The sequence below is a fragment of the Phyllostomus hastatus genome, unplaced genomic scaffold, assembly GCF_019186645.2.
Source record: "Phyllostomus hastatus isolate PE091 unplaced genomic scaffold, TTU_PhHast_1.1 phas_scaffold_129, whole genome shotgun sequence".
NCBI lineage: Eukaryota > Metazoa > Chordata > Mammalia > Chiroptera > Phyllostomidae > Phyllostomus > Phyllostomus hastatus.
Genome location: NW_025334009.1, coordinates 11,757,456 through 11,776,563, shown reverse-complemented (window position 1 = coordinate 11,776,563; position 19,108 = coordinate 11,757,456). Strand labels below are relative to the sequence as shown.

The following is a 19,108-nucleotide window of genomic DNA, read 5'->3' as shown; positions in this document are numbered from 1 at the left end:
GGCTTTAGAACCATGAAGGCTCTGTGTTCAAATGCTGCCTGTACTATATTCAAGCTGTGTTACGTTGGGTGAGATTCTTAACCTCTCTGAGCCTCAGGTTTTTAATTTTTATTTCAAAGTTTTTAAACTGAAATTCAGTGATTGCAATATATAGTTTTCTGGGTTCTGACAAATGCAGAGTTGTATATCCACTATGATAGTTAAGCTCTGACCTGTTTCATCATCCCAAAGATTCCCTCAGTCTGCCCCTTTGTACTTAACATACCCCCCTTCCACCCACCTCTGCTCCACTCAGCTAATATCAAATACTTATCTGTTCTCTCTTTCTGTAGTTTTGTCTTTTTTCAAAAAATTTTTAAATTGATTTGAGAAAGAGAGAGAGAAAAGGAGAAAGAGAAACATTGATTTGTTGTTCCATTTATTTATGCATTCATTTGTTGGTTCTTCTGTGTGCCCTGACTGCGGATTCAACCAGCAACCTTGGCATATCAGGACAATGCTCGTAACCAACTGAGCTACCGAGCCAGGGCCAAGAAAGACTTCTTTAAAAAAATAATTTAAAAAAGAGAAAGAAACTCTCTTAGTAATTATAGTACAGATGTTCATTACGAAATACAAGAGGACTTAGCCCAGTTGTCAATTTGTTGTTCAGCCCAGACCCTACTCTGGCTCTAAAACATTTAGGGATCAGGCTATGGAACCTTAAGAGAGTAACTTGCTCCTGTAGTTGCTAGTAAATAAAATTCACTAAAATGTGATCCACGTGTACTCTGCCAGGCTCCGACACCTGAGGCAATGTGAAGCACTTTCGTATAGCATGTGGAAGTAGGTTGATGAGAGAGATTTGAGGGTTCAAGATGCGCAAAGTACAGGGTGTTGGATTAATCAGATAGATCAACATTAAATGCTTAGGATGATAGCATATGCCAGAGTTTAAATGTGTACTCTTCAGGAATCTGTGTCTTCCACCAGGCTGTGAATTCTTTTAACTCCCCCAAGTACCTGGCACTTAGAATGACACAGATTTTTGAGTGAATGTGTGATAATATATTATTTCAGTGAAGTAAAAAAATAAAGGCACATGTCTAAATGATTGAGATCTTACAGTATCGTCCTGAAATATCTGGACCCTGGGAACCCAGTATCAGGCACTCCTCTGGGGAGCAGTCGGAACACTAGGTACTGAAGATACAAAATCATGACCACAAATTCTGAACAAAAGTACACTGTCCCTTAGAGCCCATGACAGGTTCCCTGATTGCCCCTTTTCCCACCCCGACGCTCACACACGCAGTTCTTCACTGTGGGCCCGCTCAATCGAAGTAGCACCCACCCAGCCTAACTTCGCAATGCCGAAGCCCGGGTGCGCGTCACAGCAGGGCTCAGACGAGCTCTGGCTCCAGGCTCTGAACACCTCTCTGCGTGCAGTGCGTGTCGGCAGCCCTGAAGCCTGCGCTTCCTGGCACGCTCCAGCGTTTGGGAGCGACACCCGAGCGCGCATGTGCAGGCCCGACTTCGTGCTTGTCCCCTGCGGCGCTCCGTAGAGGCCCCTCGGCGAGCTCCACGTAGGCCGCGCAGGCGTCTTGGGCACGCCGCTCACCTGCTGCCGTTGTCGCCGCCGCCGCTGCTGCCGGGGCTGGATGGGGGGCCGAGGCCAACCAGTGGCACCGAGAAGAAAGAGACGCGGCGGCGGCGACGCAGACACCCGCAGGACGAGAGTCCCGATCCGCCCGCGAGCCCGAGGAGTAGGCAGCGAGGCCCGGCCCCCGCGGTCCCTGGTGTAGAGAAGCCGCTGTCGCTGCCGTGCTGGGTCTCTCTCGGCTCTCGCCCCTCCGGTCTCATTCACACTCAGGACCCCCCGCGCCGCACCATGTTCAAGAAACTGAAGCAAAAGATCAGCGAGGAGGAGCAGAAGTTCCAGCACACGCTGGCCTCTACTCAGGTACCATGGCTGCCGCCCTCCCCTAGTTCCGACACCTCTTGACACCGGCTCCCGGGCAGAGAAGAGGGGAGGTTCTCCGTGACCCTTGATCTCTAACCTGAGGATGCCCCCCACACCCAGGGAATGAGCTCAAGCTGGCCCAGGTCCTCCGTCCCAGAACTCCGCTGCGGAGAGTGGGTGGGGATGGCCGGATCGGTCGTGATAGCTGCTGACCTCTGTTAAGAGTTTTTTCCCTAATGCCCTCTCCCCCGACCTGAGAACGAGCGAGAGGGGCTCTGGTCTTGCATGATTTTTGACCCATATCGAAAGTTCCCCCACCAAGCCGAGATCCCAACTCAGGAGTGAGGGCGGCATGGGAAAACTTAGGGCCCTTGTAATATGTGACCTCTTGACAGGAGTCCCCTTTCCCATCCCCGACCCGAGATTTGAGTACCCAAGGGGCCAGGATCCCGCAGGACTCCTGACCGTGGCGGAAGTCCAATCCAATCCCAGGGCCTGGGGTGAGGGCCAGGGGTCGAGCCATTTCAGGCCGGGCTGCTTGCTGGAGCGTTGGGACCTGAAAGAGGTGGTGGTGTGGCCGGCGTCCAGCGCCCGAGGCTGTCACGAGTTAGTCACTTCGCATAACTTGGTTGATCCGGGACCGGCAAAGCGGCTGACACTCTGAGGCCGGGCCAAGCTTGTGCCTGTTCGCAGCCCAGCTTCTTCTTCTTCAAGAGTCTTGTGTTTATTTTTCACAAAAACTGTTGCTTCAGGAAACGACAGTTTCCAGGAAAGAGGGGGGCGTGTTAATGTTTAAGAAACAGTTTGCTAAGCACCAGTGAGACTGTGTTTTGGTTCTGGCAGCACGTGGTCTCTCCAGTGAAGAGGAGGGCTTCTGCGAAATTGCCTGTCCTTTCTGAATTTCAGCAGATTGAGCAAAACTCTCTCTTAATTTTAGTTTTTACAAGGAGGCTGAGGTTTGACTAATTTGGCAGTTCTAATACATTTTTAACAGAACATTTATCTTATGTAACTTTTAAACATCTAACAACTATTAAACAGCTATTGCATTGAGTTAGTTCTGAATTACAACAAGTTGAAGTTGTTTTCTTAAATTTAAAGCTCGTGAGAGTAAAACATTGTTCGAAATACATTGGAACGTGACAGTGAAGGCTTGTTCATTCCCTAATGTAAAATGTAAATAGTGACTCAAATTTAAATAGTAAACATTTCACTTTTCATACCATTTACTGCAGGCTTTTCTGACTTTACAAAGCACCGTTATTTAAGAAGCATAGCATGATGTGGGGAAGTGGTCCTGCTAGTGAATGTGAGGCTTGTACGTTTAGGGACGTGTAAAGAAATATCACTGATCCAGGGTGCCATCTCTGGAGACTGATTCTAAGAAAATTTAGGATGTTATAGATTTAGTCACATGGATTTTCATTTCATTGTTTTTTAGTACATAAAAATTGCCTAAAACCGTTCAACAGTAGAAATAGAAAGTTGCATCAGGCAGTGAGTTATTATGCAGCCTTTAAAAATGCCAAAATTTACTGGGTTCTCACTATGGGCAAAGCATTTTGTTTACTGTTTTACATGGATTATTTTATTTAGTCGTGCGTAAACCTACAACGTAGATCATCTTTTGTAGATGGAGTGAAGCTCAAAGATGTAAGTTGTCCAGTAATACACAGCTAGTGTTAGAGCCCACAGAAAAGTATTATTAACATGTAAAGATATTGTTTTGAGAGACCGATTAAAAAGCAGCATGTGGTCCCAGTTTTGTGGGGGAAATATGTATTTGAGTACATTTACATACAGTGAAAATAATTTAAGAAGGGTATGCTCCAACGTGCTGGTGAGATGAGTATTTTTTCTTATTTGTAAAGTTTAGTTTTTCTTTCTGAAAATTAATTGCTTTCATGCATTGGCAAAGAGGTTGTTTTTAGAATAACAATAAAAAGCTAGTTACAAGCTAACACAGCAGAGTTCCTAGTTTCGATAGGTTGGTGCCTCTGATGAGACAGTGTCACTGGATCAAAGAAAATCACTTCGTGTGTGTACGAAAGATTTAAAACATTCCCATTAGATATGTACATTTATCCACAATGGAAGAGGAAGGCATCACTGGTCAACTCCTGGTTTCTGTCTGGTCTCAGATTTTGTATCTGTTCAGAACCCTTCAGGATGAGTAGTTCTGGGTTATTGTTTTCAGAGTTGAGGATTTATTTCATGCATGAATTAAAAAACAAAACAGAAAAACCTTTTTTGATGACAGTGCTTTTGCAATAGATGACACAAATTCTTGTTTTCTTTAGTAAAGGCTCTTGACTTTGTATATTTTATTATTTTTTCATTTTTGAATATAAATTATTTTGTGTTGAAGGCACCATGCCCTAAAAAATTTAATGGGGTGCGAAAGGCCTTTTTCTCACTCAGGAGGATTTATTTGTTTGCTCTTTATCTAGGTTGAAAATTTTCCCTCAGATGGTTGAATGTATTTCTCCCTCATCTGTGTTACAGAAGAGAAGCCTAATTTCAAATCTGTTCTTTCTTAATTAGTAGTTAACCTGATCTTTGAATATTCTCTTTATCTTTTGATTTTAGAAAATTTCATTTTTTTTCCTTTAATTTTTTAGCTCCCTCTTTTTTTTCCTTTTCAAAAAAATCTTACTAGTTTTTCAGGGTACATTTTTTTTGTATACCCACCTTTCTTTTTTTTAATGGTGAAAGCATTGGGATCAGCTTTTTCCTATTTTTATGAAAGAATAAATTAGGTCAGAAAATATGGCATTTTTTTTGTCATAAAGATTAAGGTCCTATAAAACTTTTCTTTTAGAGGTGTCTGTGTGTGAAATGGTTTCTTTTTAATTAAGCAAATTTTAAACTATGGGTCCCAGTGAAAAAAAACTTGAGAAACAGTGATCTAAAGAATATCGGGGAAGTGGATGCAGTGTCAGAAAAGACCTGTGTGCCAACCCAGCTCTCACAGTGTGCAACCTGGACAGGCCACGTAAGCATTCTGAGCTGCTGCTCTCTCATTAGGAAATCGGGGATAATACTATCTGCCCTGCTTACCTTTCAGACTTGTGAGGCTCGAAAGAGATACAGTATTTGAAAGCATTTGTAATTATAGAGAGCACTTACTTATTTAACAGAGCCTGCTAAGGTGCAGTGCTGGGCGTTGCATTTGCCTTCAGGGGTAGATGTACTCTCTGTACCACGGGGTTGAGAGACAGTACTCCTGGCATGGTGGCGGTGTGCGCGGGGTGCCATGTGTGCCTATGAGAAGGTATTTGTGGAGGGGTCAGTTGGGGTGGCATCTGAGTAGAGTCTGGTTGCATAATGAAAAGCCATGGTATATTTGGGCAAAGCATTCAAGCCTTATTATTCCTAAAGGTGGCTGTATTAGTTTTCTGATACTGCATACCAAATTACCACAGCCTTAGTAATAACTCACTTGTTATTTCACAGTCTGCATGTCAGAGTCTGGCGTGGTGTGGCTGGTTCTCTGCTCAAGATTTCACAAGGCTAAGATCAAGGCGTCTTCCAGACTGTGTGCTCATCTGGAGTTCAGGGTCCTCTTCCATTGCTGTTGTGGTTGTGGTAGAATTTTGTCCTGTGTGGTTGTAGGACTGAGACCCTTACGTTTGGCTGGCTGTTTCAGGGACCACTTTCAGCTGCTGATTGCTGCCTGAAGCTGCTTGCCCCGGGCCTCCCACAGGCACTTTGCTTTCTTCAGGACAGAAGGGGTGCATCTCTCTGCTGTCTGCCCGCCTCTGCGCTCTGGGCTCATATCCGAAGGGCTTGTGTGATCAGGTTGGACCCATTTAGGTAATGTCCTTTTGATTAATTCAGAGTCGACTGATTAGTAACCTTAAATATATCTGCAAAATTCCTTTTGCTATGTGAGGTCAGGTAATCAGGGAAGTGATGTCTCATCACATTCACAAGCAGGGTCATTTGGGGTCATCTGGGGTCATCTTAGAATTCTGCATACTGCCGTGCCTAAAATAGTTTTTCTTCTATGTACTGAAGTTGGGGCCTTTGGTCTCATAATAATAATAGTCAGTTGACAATAAAAATATTAATTGTGAGCTTGGATATAACCATCAGGTTTCTCGACAAATAGCTTAGAAATCTGTCTTCAGATTTCTCATGGCTATGATAATTAATTAGACCAAGTTTATTTTGAAGGAATCTAAATCCTTTTATATTTGGAATTGAGGCTAGCCCATCAAAGATCCAGGACCTTGGGATAAATGCTCAGCTACAGTTCGTTTTTTATGCATGTTTTACACTTTGTAGTCACATCCATTCTCTCATGTGTTCTGCACTCTTGCAACTCCAGAGGAAGGCTTAGAATTATCAGGCCAAACCTTGTGAGGTGGTATTCTTCTTCTGGGGACAGTGTGTTTTAGAACCCAGTCTTCAAATTTATAAACCCCAACATTTGATTTTGCCGGTTTATCCAGAGCTGACAAGGCTCTGAATTACTGATTAGGCGCACATGAGGCCAAGGTGCTGAGACATAGTGCCGATTTTTAAAATTCACAGTGGGGGTGTATTTTTCAAGTGATCAGAAGGTCACTGTCTAGAGCAGCCCTTTCTGGCACCTGGGCAGTTGGAAAGCTGAATTATTAACCCGAAGATCACTTGGAGGCGATGGAATCACAGCAGGGATGGTTGGTCAGAGCTGTTCCTTCTAGCCTAGTGGCACTTTCTAGCTACTTTCCTATCTTTTTGCACCTCCCCCAGTGGCCCTTTTATTAAAGGACATATTACATATAACCATTTAAAAGTAGGTAGATAGAAATGGAGCTTCTCCTTATAGTGACAGCCTTTGAAGCATCTGCAGCCTTTTGAAGCTGGCTTGGTTTGAAATTTGTGGATCTGGGTGCAGGAGGGGCTTACTGAATTTCTCTCAGCCTCAGAGACCCTGTTTGTGAAGTGCTCGGAGCGTGCACAGTGCAATCTCAGTTCTGGGCGAGCAGCGTCCAGTGACTGTGCTTCCCGTTTCCGGTTTCTAAGCGCAGCGTTGACTTCTAGCCATACGTTTTCTAGACATTTAAGACATTGATAAGGCTTTAGTTTTATTTCACATTCACTCATTTTCTTGTTTAGAATTTTTAGATCTTACTGTTTCTGTTTTTATCCTGGGGAAGGATATCTTATTCTTCAAGGTAAATTCTCCATACAGCTAATTTCATGTATCACTTGTTGACTTTTCTGGTATGTGTTGTATATGTTGGAATTCTTAGTTGTAAGCAACAGAACTCAGTCCAGCTAGTTGAGCAGAAAAGGAATTTATTAAAGAATATTTGGTAGCTTACAGAATTTCCAGGACGGCCTGCAAGTCAGGGTTGATGACTGTGCCCAGCCACAGTGGCAGAGCTGCACCAAGGAGAATGCTGCAGCTGCCTCTGGAGGGCACCAGCGTCGGCCTCCCGCTGAGCAGCTCCTGCCCAGGGCTGTCTGACGCTGTCCCCACCCTCTTCAGCTGACAACTTTAATTTTGCATGCTTATTTCCTCACACCACTCACTTACGACTCAGAGTCTCATGTGGGTGCGCTCGTTGGTCACCAGCCCTAGGCGCAAAGAAGACTGGGTCAATGAGTTTACTGATTTGTAACTTACAGATTTAGAAGAGCTGTTCAGAAAGAAAAAAAAAAGAAGCCCTGGCTGGTGTAGCTCAGTGGATTGAGCACGGGCTGTGAACCAAAGGGTCACTGGTTCGATTCCCAGTCAGAGCACATGCCTGGGTTGCAGGCCAGGTCCCCAGTGGGGGCCACATAAGAGGCAACCACACATTGATGTTTCTCTCTCTTTCTCTTTCTCCTTCCCTTCTCCTCTCTCTAAAAATAAATAAATAAAATCTTAAAAAAAGAAAGAAAAAAAAAGGATATTAAACTTATGCCATGTTTTGTTGATGTTCTCCCCCCCCCCCCATTGCTGTTCCTTTTGATTTCTGCTTTTGACATAAAAATCTTTGTCCTATTCGGAGATATAGAAATAGACTTCTTACATTTTATATTTCAATTTTTAAAAATCATTTCAGTCTTTAGTGTGGCTTAAGCACGAAGTGAGTATCTGATTGGTGTTTCTCTCTCGTGTGGATGGCCATCTGTCCCAACACCATTTATTGGATCTCTCTCTTTTTTAAATTATATTTAAAACTTTATTTTTCGGCTAAGGTCTATGTTCAGTATTATTTGGTATTAATATCAGGGAAATGTCCTGAAATTTGGCTCTGTACTTTTAGGATTGTCCATAGCTCACCTTAAGTAGGCCTCAAACTCCTAGTTTCAGTTATGGGCCCTTTCTCCTGAGTGTTTTTGTGGCTGAGGATTTTAGGAGTCAGGCTCTCTGTCCTTTATGGAACTAAATGGACTAGCTTCCCGGTACCTAGCGGTGGTGTGTAAGCTCTGCTCAACGCAAGGCCTGCCCTTGCTGGAGAGATGCTTATAGTGTTGACTCTTAGAGCTCAGAGGCACTGGAAAGATTGGATTGACAACCTTATTTTCTTAAATGAACTTTTTATTTTGGAATAAGTTTGACTTACAGGAAAGTTATGGAGAGTGCTCATACACCCCTCACCTGGCTTTAGTTTCCCCTAGTGCTGTCATCTTATTTTACCATCACAACCTTGTTTTATAGAAGAGGACCCACACCCTCAAAAAGTTCAGGGAAGATCATAGTCCTGGTTGGTAGCAGAGTCAGACCAGCGGCCCAGGAGATGGCCTGGGTCTCCTAGTGGATTAGGTTTTAGTTACCCTTTTCTGTTTTTCATGTACTTGCTCTTTTCCGTTTGCTGGGGTTTGGTCGTGGATTGAGAGGATGACTGCCCAGCAAGCACAGAGTGTACTAGTCAATGCAGTCTTTCTAATTGTGCAATAACTTTAAATCTAGGCTTCCTCCAATTCCTCAACGCCAACAGGAGCCAGGAGCAGGACATCTTCATTTACGGAGCAGCTTGATGAAGGTACACCCAACAGAGAGGTAAGCCTGGAATTTCTTCTTTAATAAACCTCTCATAGGAAGTCGTTAATCTAAAATGTAATGCTACTGTTGATAACAAAATGGGAAATTATTTTGACAGGTCAGTTATTTCTTAGGTATTGTTTTTATTAGTAACATTTTTTCTTTTGCAAATAGTGGTTATGTTTTTGTAAAGTATGTTTTGTAAAATGTTCTTTCAGGATCTTAATTTGCAAGGGTAATATACTCTGCATTTAATATGTGAAGTTTTTAGAATGATTTCATAACAATTTGTCCTATAGTTTCAAGCTAATGATTGGAAACTGAAATAACTTCATTAATGCCATGTGACTTGTGGCTGGCACCACAGCTCAGATTAGATTTTTTTCAACTTTTTATCTTTTTGTGAAGTTTGACACAGGTAACAGAAAAGAAGGTAAAACATAAAGGCACACATTTTTACAAAAATTTGTGGAATTATTCCAAAGAGAATCCCCGTGTAACTACCACCCAGATCTAGAAAAAGAAGTGTCAGCTCTATAGCGCTGCCTCCCGCTCTCACAAAAAGAGGACCATCACCCTGACTTCGTGTTTGCTGCCTGCCTTCTTTTTAGTACCACTTCAGTATGCTTTCCGTTGTCAAGTTACAGCCCAACACTTGTGTTTTCTCCAGGTTTTGTCTGTTATAAATTACGCTGCTGTGAACACTATTGAACATTTCTTTTGGTGCACTTGTGCCTGCATTTCTTTTGCTATGTGCTTATGAGTAGAATCACTGGGTCAGAGAGTATGCAGAATTTTGACACTTTAGAAGATAATAACATTATTTTTCAGAAAAGTTGTAAGACTTTACCTTCTCACCAGTTTATTAGAGTTGTTGTTGATCTACATCCTTGTTAGCCTTTTTAATTTCAGCCGTTCTAGTGGGCGTGTAATGTTCTCTTATAGTTTTAATTACATTTCTCTCACATCTGATAAGACTGAGCATGTTTTATCTGTGTATTGGCCATTTGATAGCTTCTTTTTTTTTTTTTAAAGATTTTATTTATTTATTTATTTTTAGAGAGGGAAGGGAGGGAGATAGAGAGAGAGAGAGAGAGAGAAACATCAATGTGTGGTTGCTGGGGGTCATGGCCAGCAACCCAGGCATGTACCCTGGCTGGGAATCGAACCTGGGACACTTTGATAGCTTCTTTTTTAAAAAAGATTTTATTTATTTATTTTTAGAGAGAGGGGAAGGGAAGAGAAAGGGAGAGAAACATCAGTGTGTGTGGTTGCCTCATGTGCCCCCAAATGGGGACCTGGCCCACAGCCCAGGCACATGCCCTGACTGGGAATTGAACCAGTGATCCTTTGGTTCTCAGGCCTGCGCTTAATCCACTGAGCCATACCAGCCAGGGCTGATATCATCTTTTGTGAAGTGCTTAAGTCTCTTGTTTATTTTTCTGTTGGTTTTTTTTATTGCTCTGTAGGAGCCTTTTTTTATATAGTGTGGATAATTGGTTTTCCTTTTTTCATTGGAGATATATATATATATGTGCCTTGCAGATAATCTTTATCTACTCTGTAGCTTGCTTTTTACTAAGCTCTTAATGGTGTTCTTAGATGAACAGAATTTCTTAGTTTTAATGTACTCCAATTTGTCAGTATTTTATTTTATGTCTAGTATATTTGTATTAAAGAAATTTTTCCTGATCCTCAGTGTTTTCCTGTATTATCCTGTGTTACTCCTCACATCTGGATCTATACTCCATTTGGAAATGATTTTTTTCAATATGGTATGAAGAAGGGATCAAGTCCCCCCCATTATCTAGTTGTCTCATTCTTTTCACATTGCTCTACTATGCTACCGTTTTTCAGAAATTAAGTTTCTGTATTTGAGTAGATTTGTTTCTGAGCTCTCTATTCTGTTCTTTTGTCTTTGACCTGATACCACACTGTCTTAATACCTAATTTTGTATTACATTTTGCCTTCATAGAGCAGGTCTTCCCTGTCTTAATTTGGGTTGCTGTAAAAATTGTCAGTGGCTAGGTGGCTTAAACAACAGACATTTAGTTCTCATGGTTTTGGAAGCTGGGAAGTCCAAGATCAAGGTGCCAGCAGATTCTGTGTCTTGTGAGGGCCCTCTTCCTGGTTTGCAGACAGCTCTCCCATTATTATTATAGCCTAGTGTGGCCTTTCCTTGGTGCATGTACCTAGGGAAGAGATGGAGGTGCGGGGGATTTGGTGGGGGGCAGCTCTCATGTCTCAAATAAGGGGCAAAAATTCCATCACGAGGGCCTCATCCTTATGACCCCCTCTGACTCTGCCTCCCAAAGGCTCTGTTTCCAAATACCATCACATGGAGGGTTATGGCCTCAGCTTATCACTTTGGGGGGCACTCACTCCATAGTTCCCACTTTGTTCTTCTTGAGTGGCTCACTTATTCCTATTCCTTTCCATATAATGTGTTTTTGCTGTGTATAATGCCCACTTTTTTGCCCAAATTTTTGATGGAAAAATAAGGATGCTCATTTTACATGGATAGTACTAATTCCATATCTATATAAATGTTTTTAATTACTTTGTTATGCTTATGTGTTAAAAGTGTAACTCTGGAAAGCAATAGCAATATCCATATGCAGAATAATACCCTGGAATATGATCATCGGTTTTGTTTCTAAATAAATGAAAAACTGAATTGAAAAATTGAAACAAAAGGCTGCCCTTTTGTTTGCCTTTTTTTCCTGAAAGCTTGGCCAAAAGCTTGGGCCAAAAAAGTGGGCGTGCATTATACATGGGAGCACATTATATGTGGTAAAATAAGGTAAATTTTAGAATCAGATTTTCAATTCTCACAATTAAAAACAGCATACAACAATGACAATGAAACAAATCTATTGGAGGTTTTGATTGTGATTGCATTAACTCTATAGGCTAGTTTGGAGAAAATCTTAAAATTATAAATCAAATCTTATCATCTTTTCAGTATTACAGGTAGTACTGCACTGAGCATTTTACATAAACATTTATAGTGCTATTCTGGAGGACAGAGTTCTAGGAATGGATTGCTAGGTCATAGGATGTACACACATTTTAAAAATTCAAAAGATATTTCCAAATTGTCTTGATGAAAGTTACTTTAAAACAAAAATTTTTAAACCTTTATTTAGTAGATGTTGATAGCAAAATAAACTTAAGGACTTTATAGTATAGATTTTGCATTAAAAGTTAGTGGCATATACCCTATATCCTTGGTGCATATATTTAAATGATCTGACAATATTATATAAATGTATAAAGTATGTATACAATGTCTTTAATTTCATTTTTTTGTGCATTTGCAATATTGCATTTCTTTAGCTTAATGATTTTAAGTTTAATGTTACGGAACTTAGTTTATTCATGTAACCAATTTAAGTAAAGCTTCAGTACTGTTTTTACCATCAGTGTTAATGGTATCATTCTTATACTCAGTATATTGGTTGATATTATGGTAATATATTGATTTAAGACAGTACAGCTGAAACCCTGGAAATAACTTGATCACTTCTATTACTTTATAAAAACGATTTATCTGTGGTGCTTTAAAACAATTTAATTGAATATATCTTTACGAAGTAACTTTTTCTGAAAGGGATGATTTGAGCATTCTTTACAATAGCCTAAGTAAGCTAAAAGTTACTTTCTTTGTTTTTTTCTAAGTTTTTAAAGATTTCTTTCCAAATTCCAAATTTTATTACTAAAGATTCTGTGCTTATAGGTCTAGCTTAAGAAATGATGTCTGAAGGAAAGACAAAGCAGTATCATCACTTTATCTCCTTGCTTTTTAAGTATTTTTCTGACAACTTTAAAAGGTATTTTTGACCACAAAGTGCAGTATAAACCAACCCTAATAGGAGATACATTAATCATAGGAGACACATTAATTCATTAGATACAGTGGACACTAGCGGATGCCTTAGGGCAGGCATTAGGACTTTATTTTCTTTTTGAACTCTGGTTAAGAAGGATGGGATGGCTCTGTGCTGCCAGAGTTATATTTAGGGCTACAAGCCAGGGGCTAAAGTGGAGCTCCCACCACTAGTGAAAGGAGGTCGAAAATGCTTTTGCTGACTGCCGCCTAGAGCTCTCTCTCTGGCCCATTATGTGAAGCTTCTGTCCCTAGGGAAGCCTCATGATAGAGAACTGAACCAAACCTCACAGTGGTTTCAGGATTGCATCACTAAGTGATAACCCATGTATTGGCTTAGGCCGGGAAACCCAACCTGGTCCTGTATTAGAGACTGAGAGATAGGGCACACGTTTTTTAAGTCATTTTTTTATGTTACATGGTACTCCTTGGGGTAGACATAAATAGAATTTGTCCTTAAAACTTACAGATTTAGCTTTCAACAGTTTCTTCTGTACACATTGGAGGAAACTATTTTGTATATACATACAAATAAATGATTATTTAAAGTTTTATATGTCTGATTCTCCCATAAATTTTCATCCTGTCCTTTTGAATGTATAAAAGTGGCTGGCTCAGCATTTATGTTATGCTTTGTGTTCTTTACCATGCGTGGTTCTTACTGGTGTAGACTCCTGTACCAAATTGCTCAACATGCTTGGTATTGTGGTGCCCATTGCATATATTATTTATATGCCAATAAGCAAGTTGTTTAAAATTGGGCTAAACAACTGAACAGTTCAGTTCATCTGCATTCCTGACCTTTCCCAGCAACTCACTATTTTGGGTGTGGGGGTGGGGTAGTGGCAGCAATGGTGGTGGTGGTGGTGGAGGTGCAAGGCCATTACAGTGGTGTGCGTGCTGTGTGGTGAGAACTTTGCAACATGCCCTTATGATTTGTTTTTCATCATTTGTTTTATTTTTTATACCTCTGCTTATTACACTGAATGAGACAGCTACTAGCCGGGATGATAGCAGAGCCTGCTTTTCTCTCTGAGTATACTATCTTTGCTTTGGATTCCTCCCAACAGCCTAAAACACAGACTGACAGTGTGGTGAGTCCTTCCACCGCTTTCTGCCTTCCCTTCGTGGGGAAGCAAAGTAACTTGGTAATTCTAGAAGCAAATCTTGGGTTGCTTGTCACTTAACCATCTTGCAAAGTATCTTCAGTGCCCTGTTGCTAACCCTGCTCTAAAAAATTGGAGAATAAATTGCTGAATTCTGATGGCTGGCGTGTTTTCTGGCAGCTTTTTAACAGCAACAAAATAACACTGTTTTCATTAATGTAGTGAAGACTACCTTCACTTGGCCTAAACTCTAAGTTTTCTTCCTAGGAAATTTTTGCTTACTGACTTAGAAAGGTATGTATTGTTAGAAATCTCTGTTTGGTAGGAGGCCAAGAATTTTTTGAGATGTGACTCATATTTTTAGGGGAAAAATACATTTTGTATAAATCCACAATTAAGTAACATTGAGTAGGCAGGTTGATTTTACTATAACAAATAATTGCAACTTATTTTGGGAGAATGCCAGTTTTCTGTGTATTAAATATCTGAAAGGAAATAATTATCTCATTTTTCAACTGACTGAATTCATATAATTTTGAACCTTGTATATAATTTCACTTTGGGAAAGTGGACTCTTCCCTAAAGTATGTAACTTCTTAATGTAGCATATTAAAATTTAGAGATATTTGCTTAATAAGGATAGCTTTTGATGTTAAATTGGACGCTGGACTGGAATTGAGGTTTTTTTAAACAGTGAGCATTGCTTTAACTTATTAAGTAGCTGGTGATAAAAAACAGTTCTGTACTTAACCCATGCAGCCTGTAAAGACTGGGCCTGTGTATAGCCACTAGCAGCCCTAAACTATTTTCTAACTTCGGTTTTAGAAGAGAATTCTGGTGATGCCTTCCTTAGTTTAGATCTCAGGGAAAGAGGCCTCTCCTTGGTTCTGGCTACAAGTAACACCTCACTGTTTTCAAAACTGGCCTGAGAGGAAAATGATACTGCTTTATGCTTCATGTAGTAGCAATAGAGATTTAGAATAACAAGGAGAAGGGGAAGGGAAAGAGGTAGGGGAAGGGGAAGGAGAAGAATTGTTCTCTTAGGCTCACTCCCTTAAGTACTGATTTGTATTGATTCCTATCCTATTGTGAAAAAATGCTAGTAATTTTTAAATGGAGGCTTTAAAAGTTATTTACATAGACTAAAAGTCTTTATAATATCATTTAAATTGAGTTATGTTCAGATGAGAACTTTTTCTCATGTAACAACCATAGCATAACCTATAGCAGAATAAACATTTAGTGGGGGCCTAATTCATTACATTAAGAGTTTACCAGCTACTGACTTTTCCTTAATTTAGTTTTTTTTGAAAAATATATTTCAAAGATTTGTATTTAAATATTTACCTCTAATTCTAAAAATTGCTATATCCTTAGTGCTCAGCAATTGGTAGTTGTTAAAAGACTGAACAAAACATAATTGAAATTAAATCTGGCAGGGGACAAACTGTGTGTGCTTCTAAATTAAATGTACTTTAGAAGAGTTTTTCTGTTATCTAAAAATTGCCTCCAGGAGAATTGGTGACTTTGAGAACTGACTAGTTCTTTAGGCTTCTTTCTGCCTGGGAGAAGTCCTTCAGAAGTCTTCCTACACTGAAGGAAGTAACTTCGTTGGATTCAACAAGCATTTACTGAGCCTCTACTACCAGTTGCCAAAATGTTAGGTCCAGGGGACCAAGATGAAGAGGCAAGGTTCTTGCTCTCCAAGACTTTATAAGTTAGTATGGAGACAAAAATATCAACCTACACTTACAATAGAAAGAAAGAAATTAAGGCTTCACAGAAGAAAATACAGGCATAGAGAATGTGTTAGCCCTCCGGCTAAGTCAGGTGAAGTGCCATAAGAGAAGGGGTGTTTGGAAGTTGAAAGATGAACAGGAGTTTGCTGGACAGAAATAGAGAAGGCATTACAGGCAGTGACAGAATCTCTAATTTTGCTCCTAAAGATCCTTAATTTAAGCTTATAGGGAAACATAGGCCAATACTTCCCTTAGCTGTCCTGCATTTATTTAGCTACATGGTGTAACATATAAGTTGAAATATTAACACAGGGAGGAAAAATTTTAAATGTTACACTGTGTTTGATACAGTGATATTTCAAGCAATTGGAATAGCTTTTTTGTATGGACTACAATCAAGTGTCAAGTAATTTACTTAAAAATAGAATATGGACTCTCTTGCCACTATCCTCCTAACCTAAATAATTCATGGAGTTCTTTCATTTTCTTTCTCCATAATTTAAATATTACTTTTCAGTATACTGACTGGCTGAGAGGCTTGTTGATCTCTATAAAATATGTTTTTAATTTTAAAGTATGTAGTATAGTTTTAGGGCTAGAAAGCATTACTTGTGGTGTTACACAAATATATGCCATGTATACAACTTTTAATTCTTGAAATGGAGGGGAACAGGAAGATAAAAGTTAATTCCTATGTACTCCCAACCTTTCTGCCCTAGGTAACTTTAAAGGAATGTCTTTGACTGATAAAATTTGATTAGAGGGAGGAGGTATTTAAATTTTTATTCAGAGAAGATTCAAACATTACAAAAGTGGGAATAGTAGTAATGGTGTATAAGAATTCTTCCCCTCTTCTAGTACCAGGTCGTCAACAATTATAACTCATGGCCATCTTAATAGGATCGCTCCCCGACTTCCCTGCCAAGCTACTACCACCCTCCCCATATATGCAGCCTGCCCCCACCCCCGTCCCTGTTGGATTGTTTGAAGCAAATTTCAGAAATTATATTGCATCTAAATATTTTGGTATATATTATTAAAAGTAAAGATTTAAAAAATATAACCACAATATATTTAACCTAAAAATTAGTAATTTCTTAGTATCAGATACCTAATGAAAGCTCAAGAATTTGAGAACACTTTTGCAAAGCTGTTTTAGAATAAGTGAGGTCAGATATTTCACCTTTTTTAAAAAAAAAATCCTTACCCAAGGATATGTTTATTGATTTGAGAGAAAGAGGAACATCGATGTGAAGTAGAAACATCAATTGGTTGCCTCCTGCTTGTGCCCTGGCCAAGGATTGAACCCATAACCTAGGTGCATTCCCTGACCCAGAGTCAAACCTACAACCTTTTTGCTATACGGGATGGTGCTCCATTTAACTGGGCCATCTGGGCAGGGCTGACCTTTTCTTGGTCAGCTGTAGAGTTGTAAGGGAAAGGTACTATTTAAAGACCAGGTTACTGAAACACAGTGACTAGTATTTGGTCAAATGCTCTTGTTTAAAATATCAGGAGTTATTTTATCATGAGCTACTTCTAAATCACTAATTTCATTTAGACACTTTGTGTCTAAATGAAGACACTATATAGACTTTTTAATCTCAAAGAATCTCATTATCGTGGAACCTATGCCAGTATGATGCAAGCAATAGAATGTTGCTTAACCTGGACCATTTTTCATACCAATGGTACAAAATAAAAAAACTTTCACATGTGGAATAAGATTATTTTTACTTGTAAGTTTTTCTGAAAGTTGTCGTAACAATGTCATTTATATTGCTGCCTCGAATGAGGCCTTTCTATTTCTTTTTTTTTTAAGATTTTTTATTTTTAGGAAGAGGGAAAGGAAGGAGAAAGAGAGGGAGAGAAACATCAATGTGTGGTCACCTCTCCTACACCCCTACTGGGGAACTGGTCTGCAGTGCCAGCATGTACCCTGACTGGGAATCGAGCCGGTGACCCTTTCGTTCACGGGTCTGCGCTCAATCCACTAAGCTACACCAGCTAGAGTGGCCTTTCTATTTCTTGTTACCAAGATATTTTTCAGAGCTTAGCTCAAGTAACTTCAATTTGAATATTCTTTTATTGAAGGGAACTATTGCTATTATTTCTTTTTCTGGATAGTTTTCATTTGAATGAGTTTTGCTAATTGAAACTGTTATGTTAATTTTGTTGTGGAGGACAAACTGGGGACATTATAGTAGGGAAAGAAATGTGTGAATAGCTTGAAATCAATTTTGCTACATACTAATCTTCGCTATTTAATTATTATGTGTTACAGCAAAATGAATTTTCTAAAATACTTACCAGACTAGTTTTGCCTTGCATGAAGACATTCTAATAAGTGAACAATTACTAATTTTGTTTGATAAATGTATCTAATAGGTCTTGGTACAAGGCCTTTGCTCTTGATAGTTTTAAAACTTTAGTTTTTTCTCCTTTTTTTATGATGTTTTGATGTTTCTTTTTCTTAGAATGCATCTATCCAAGCTACAAAGTCTCCCGACAGTGTTAATGGAAGTGAACCAGTGACTCCTCAGGTCTGTCATTAATTTTACTCTAAAAGATAGCAGATCATTTCAGAATGTTGGTCCCTCTGCATTACTAGCATTTGACTTTACATTGGAACAGCGGTGTCCAAACAGTTGATGCAATGTGTATGGTAAATCCAGCTTTGTTAATTGTTTCTTGGAAAAAGTTTTAAATGAAAGTGGTTTTGTATGTATACCAGTCATGTAAGATTCTATTATTACTCATTTAAAGAATTAATGGTGGTAAAGAGAAAACCTTTTGAAAAAAGAAATATAACTTTATAGTTGTAAGAGGAAGTCATATTGAAAGACACATTAAATTACATAATTTTAAAGGGAGATATGAAGGAAATGAAATCTCTTTTAAAGTTTGCTCCTAAATGTGCTAATGCAGTGTATTTTTCTGCTAGAGAATTTAGATTATCTTTGATATTCAAAAGTTATTTGGAGATTGGGGCTAATTGACGTTGTTTTGACTCCTTCCAAAAAAGAGAGAAAAAATGAAAAAATATATCATGGTAACTGTCTGAAATGATTATTTGTCACTTGGGCTTAGTGATGATTATTTTCATGAACCTGGCTGTTGTCAGCAGTCTCTAAATGTAGGGAAATAACATTTCTAATTCTGTGAATCTGGCACGTGAACATAAACCACTTGTGAGCTAAATGATTTATGAACTAAATTATGTAGACTAAACATTCTAAAGTATTGTCTAGCAAATACATAAATTACAGCTTCCCAAACTCCATGAAAAGGTTACCTGTGAGCTGAAATCCTCCTTCCTTTCAGGGATGATGATGAGGCTCTGGCCATAGTCCAAGTCCGTGGGCCTGTTAACTCTGGCCTTGAGCTGCATCCCTAATTAGTGCCAAGTCTTTTACAAATACATCGTTTCCAAATAGTGCCATGAGGTCAGGGTAAAATATTGAGAG

At 39.5% G+C, this 19,108-nt stretch overlaps 1 protein-coding gene across 3 annotated transcripts in view; it reads left to right on the top strand.

Moving 5' to 3' along the window:
* Nucleotides 1-1,375: 1,375 nt before the first annotated feature.
* The window catches only part of GOLGA4 (golgin A4), a 91,589-nt gene continuing 73,856 nt past the window's right edge, over nt 1,376-19,108 (top strand). The window contains exons 1-4 of one of the 3 annotated variants that reach the window (XM_045856517.1): nt 1,376-1,942; nt 8,835-8,924; nt 13,792-13,890; nt 18,119-18,184. In XM_045856517.1, the coding sequence (XP_045712473.1) occupies nt 1,871-1,942; nt 8,835-8,924; nt 13,792-13,890; nt 18,119-18,184 (327 nt within the window). In that variant the 5' untranslated portion in view covers nt 1,376-1,870. The remainder of the gene's footprint in view (nt 1,943-8,834; nt 8,925-13,791; nt 13,891-18,118; nt 18,185-19,108) is intronic. The other 2 variants (XM_045856518.1, XM_045856519.1) reach the window with 2 other exon arrangements.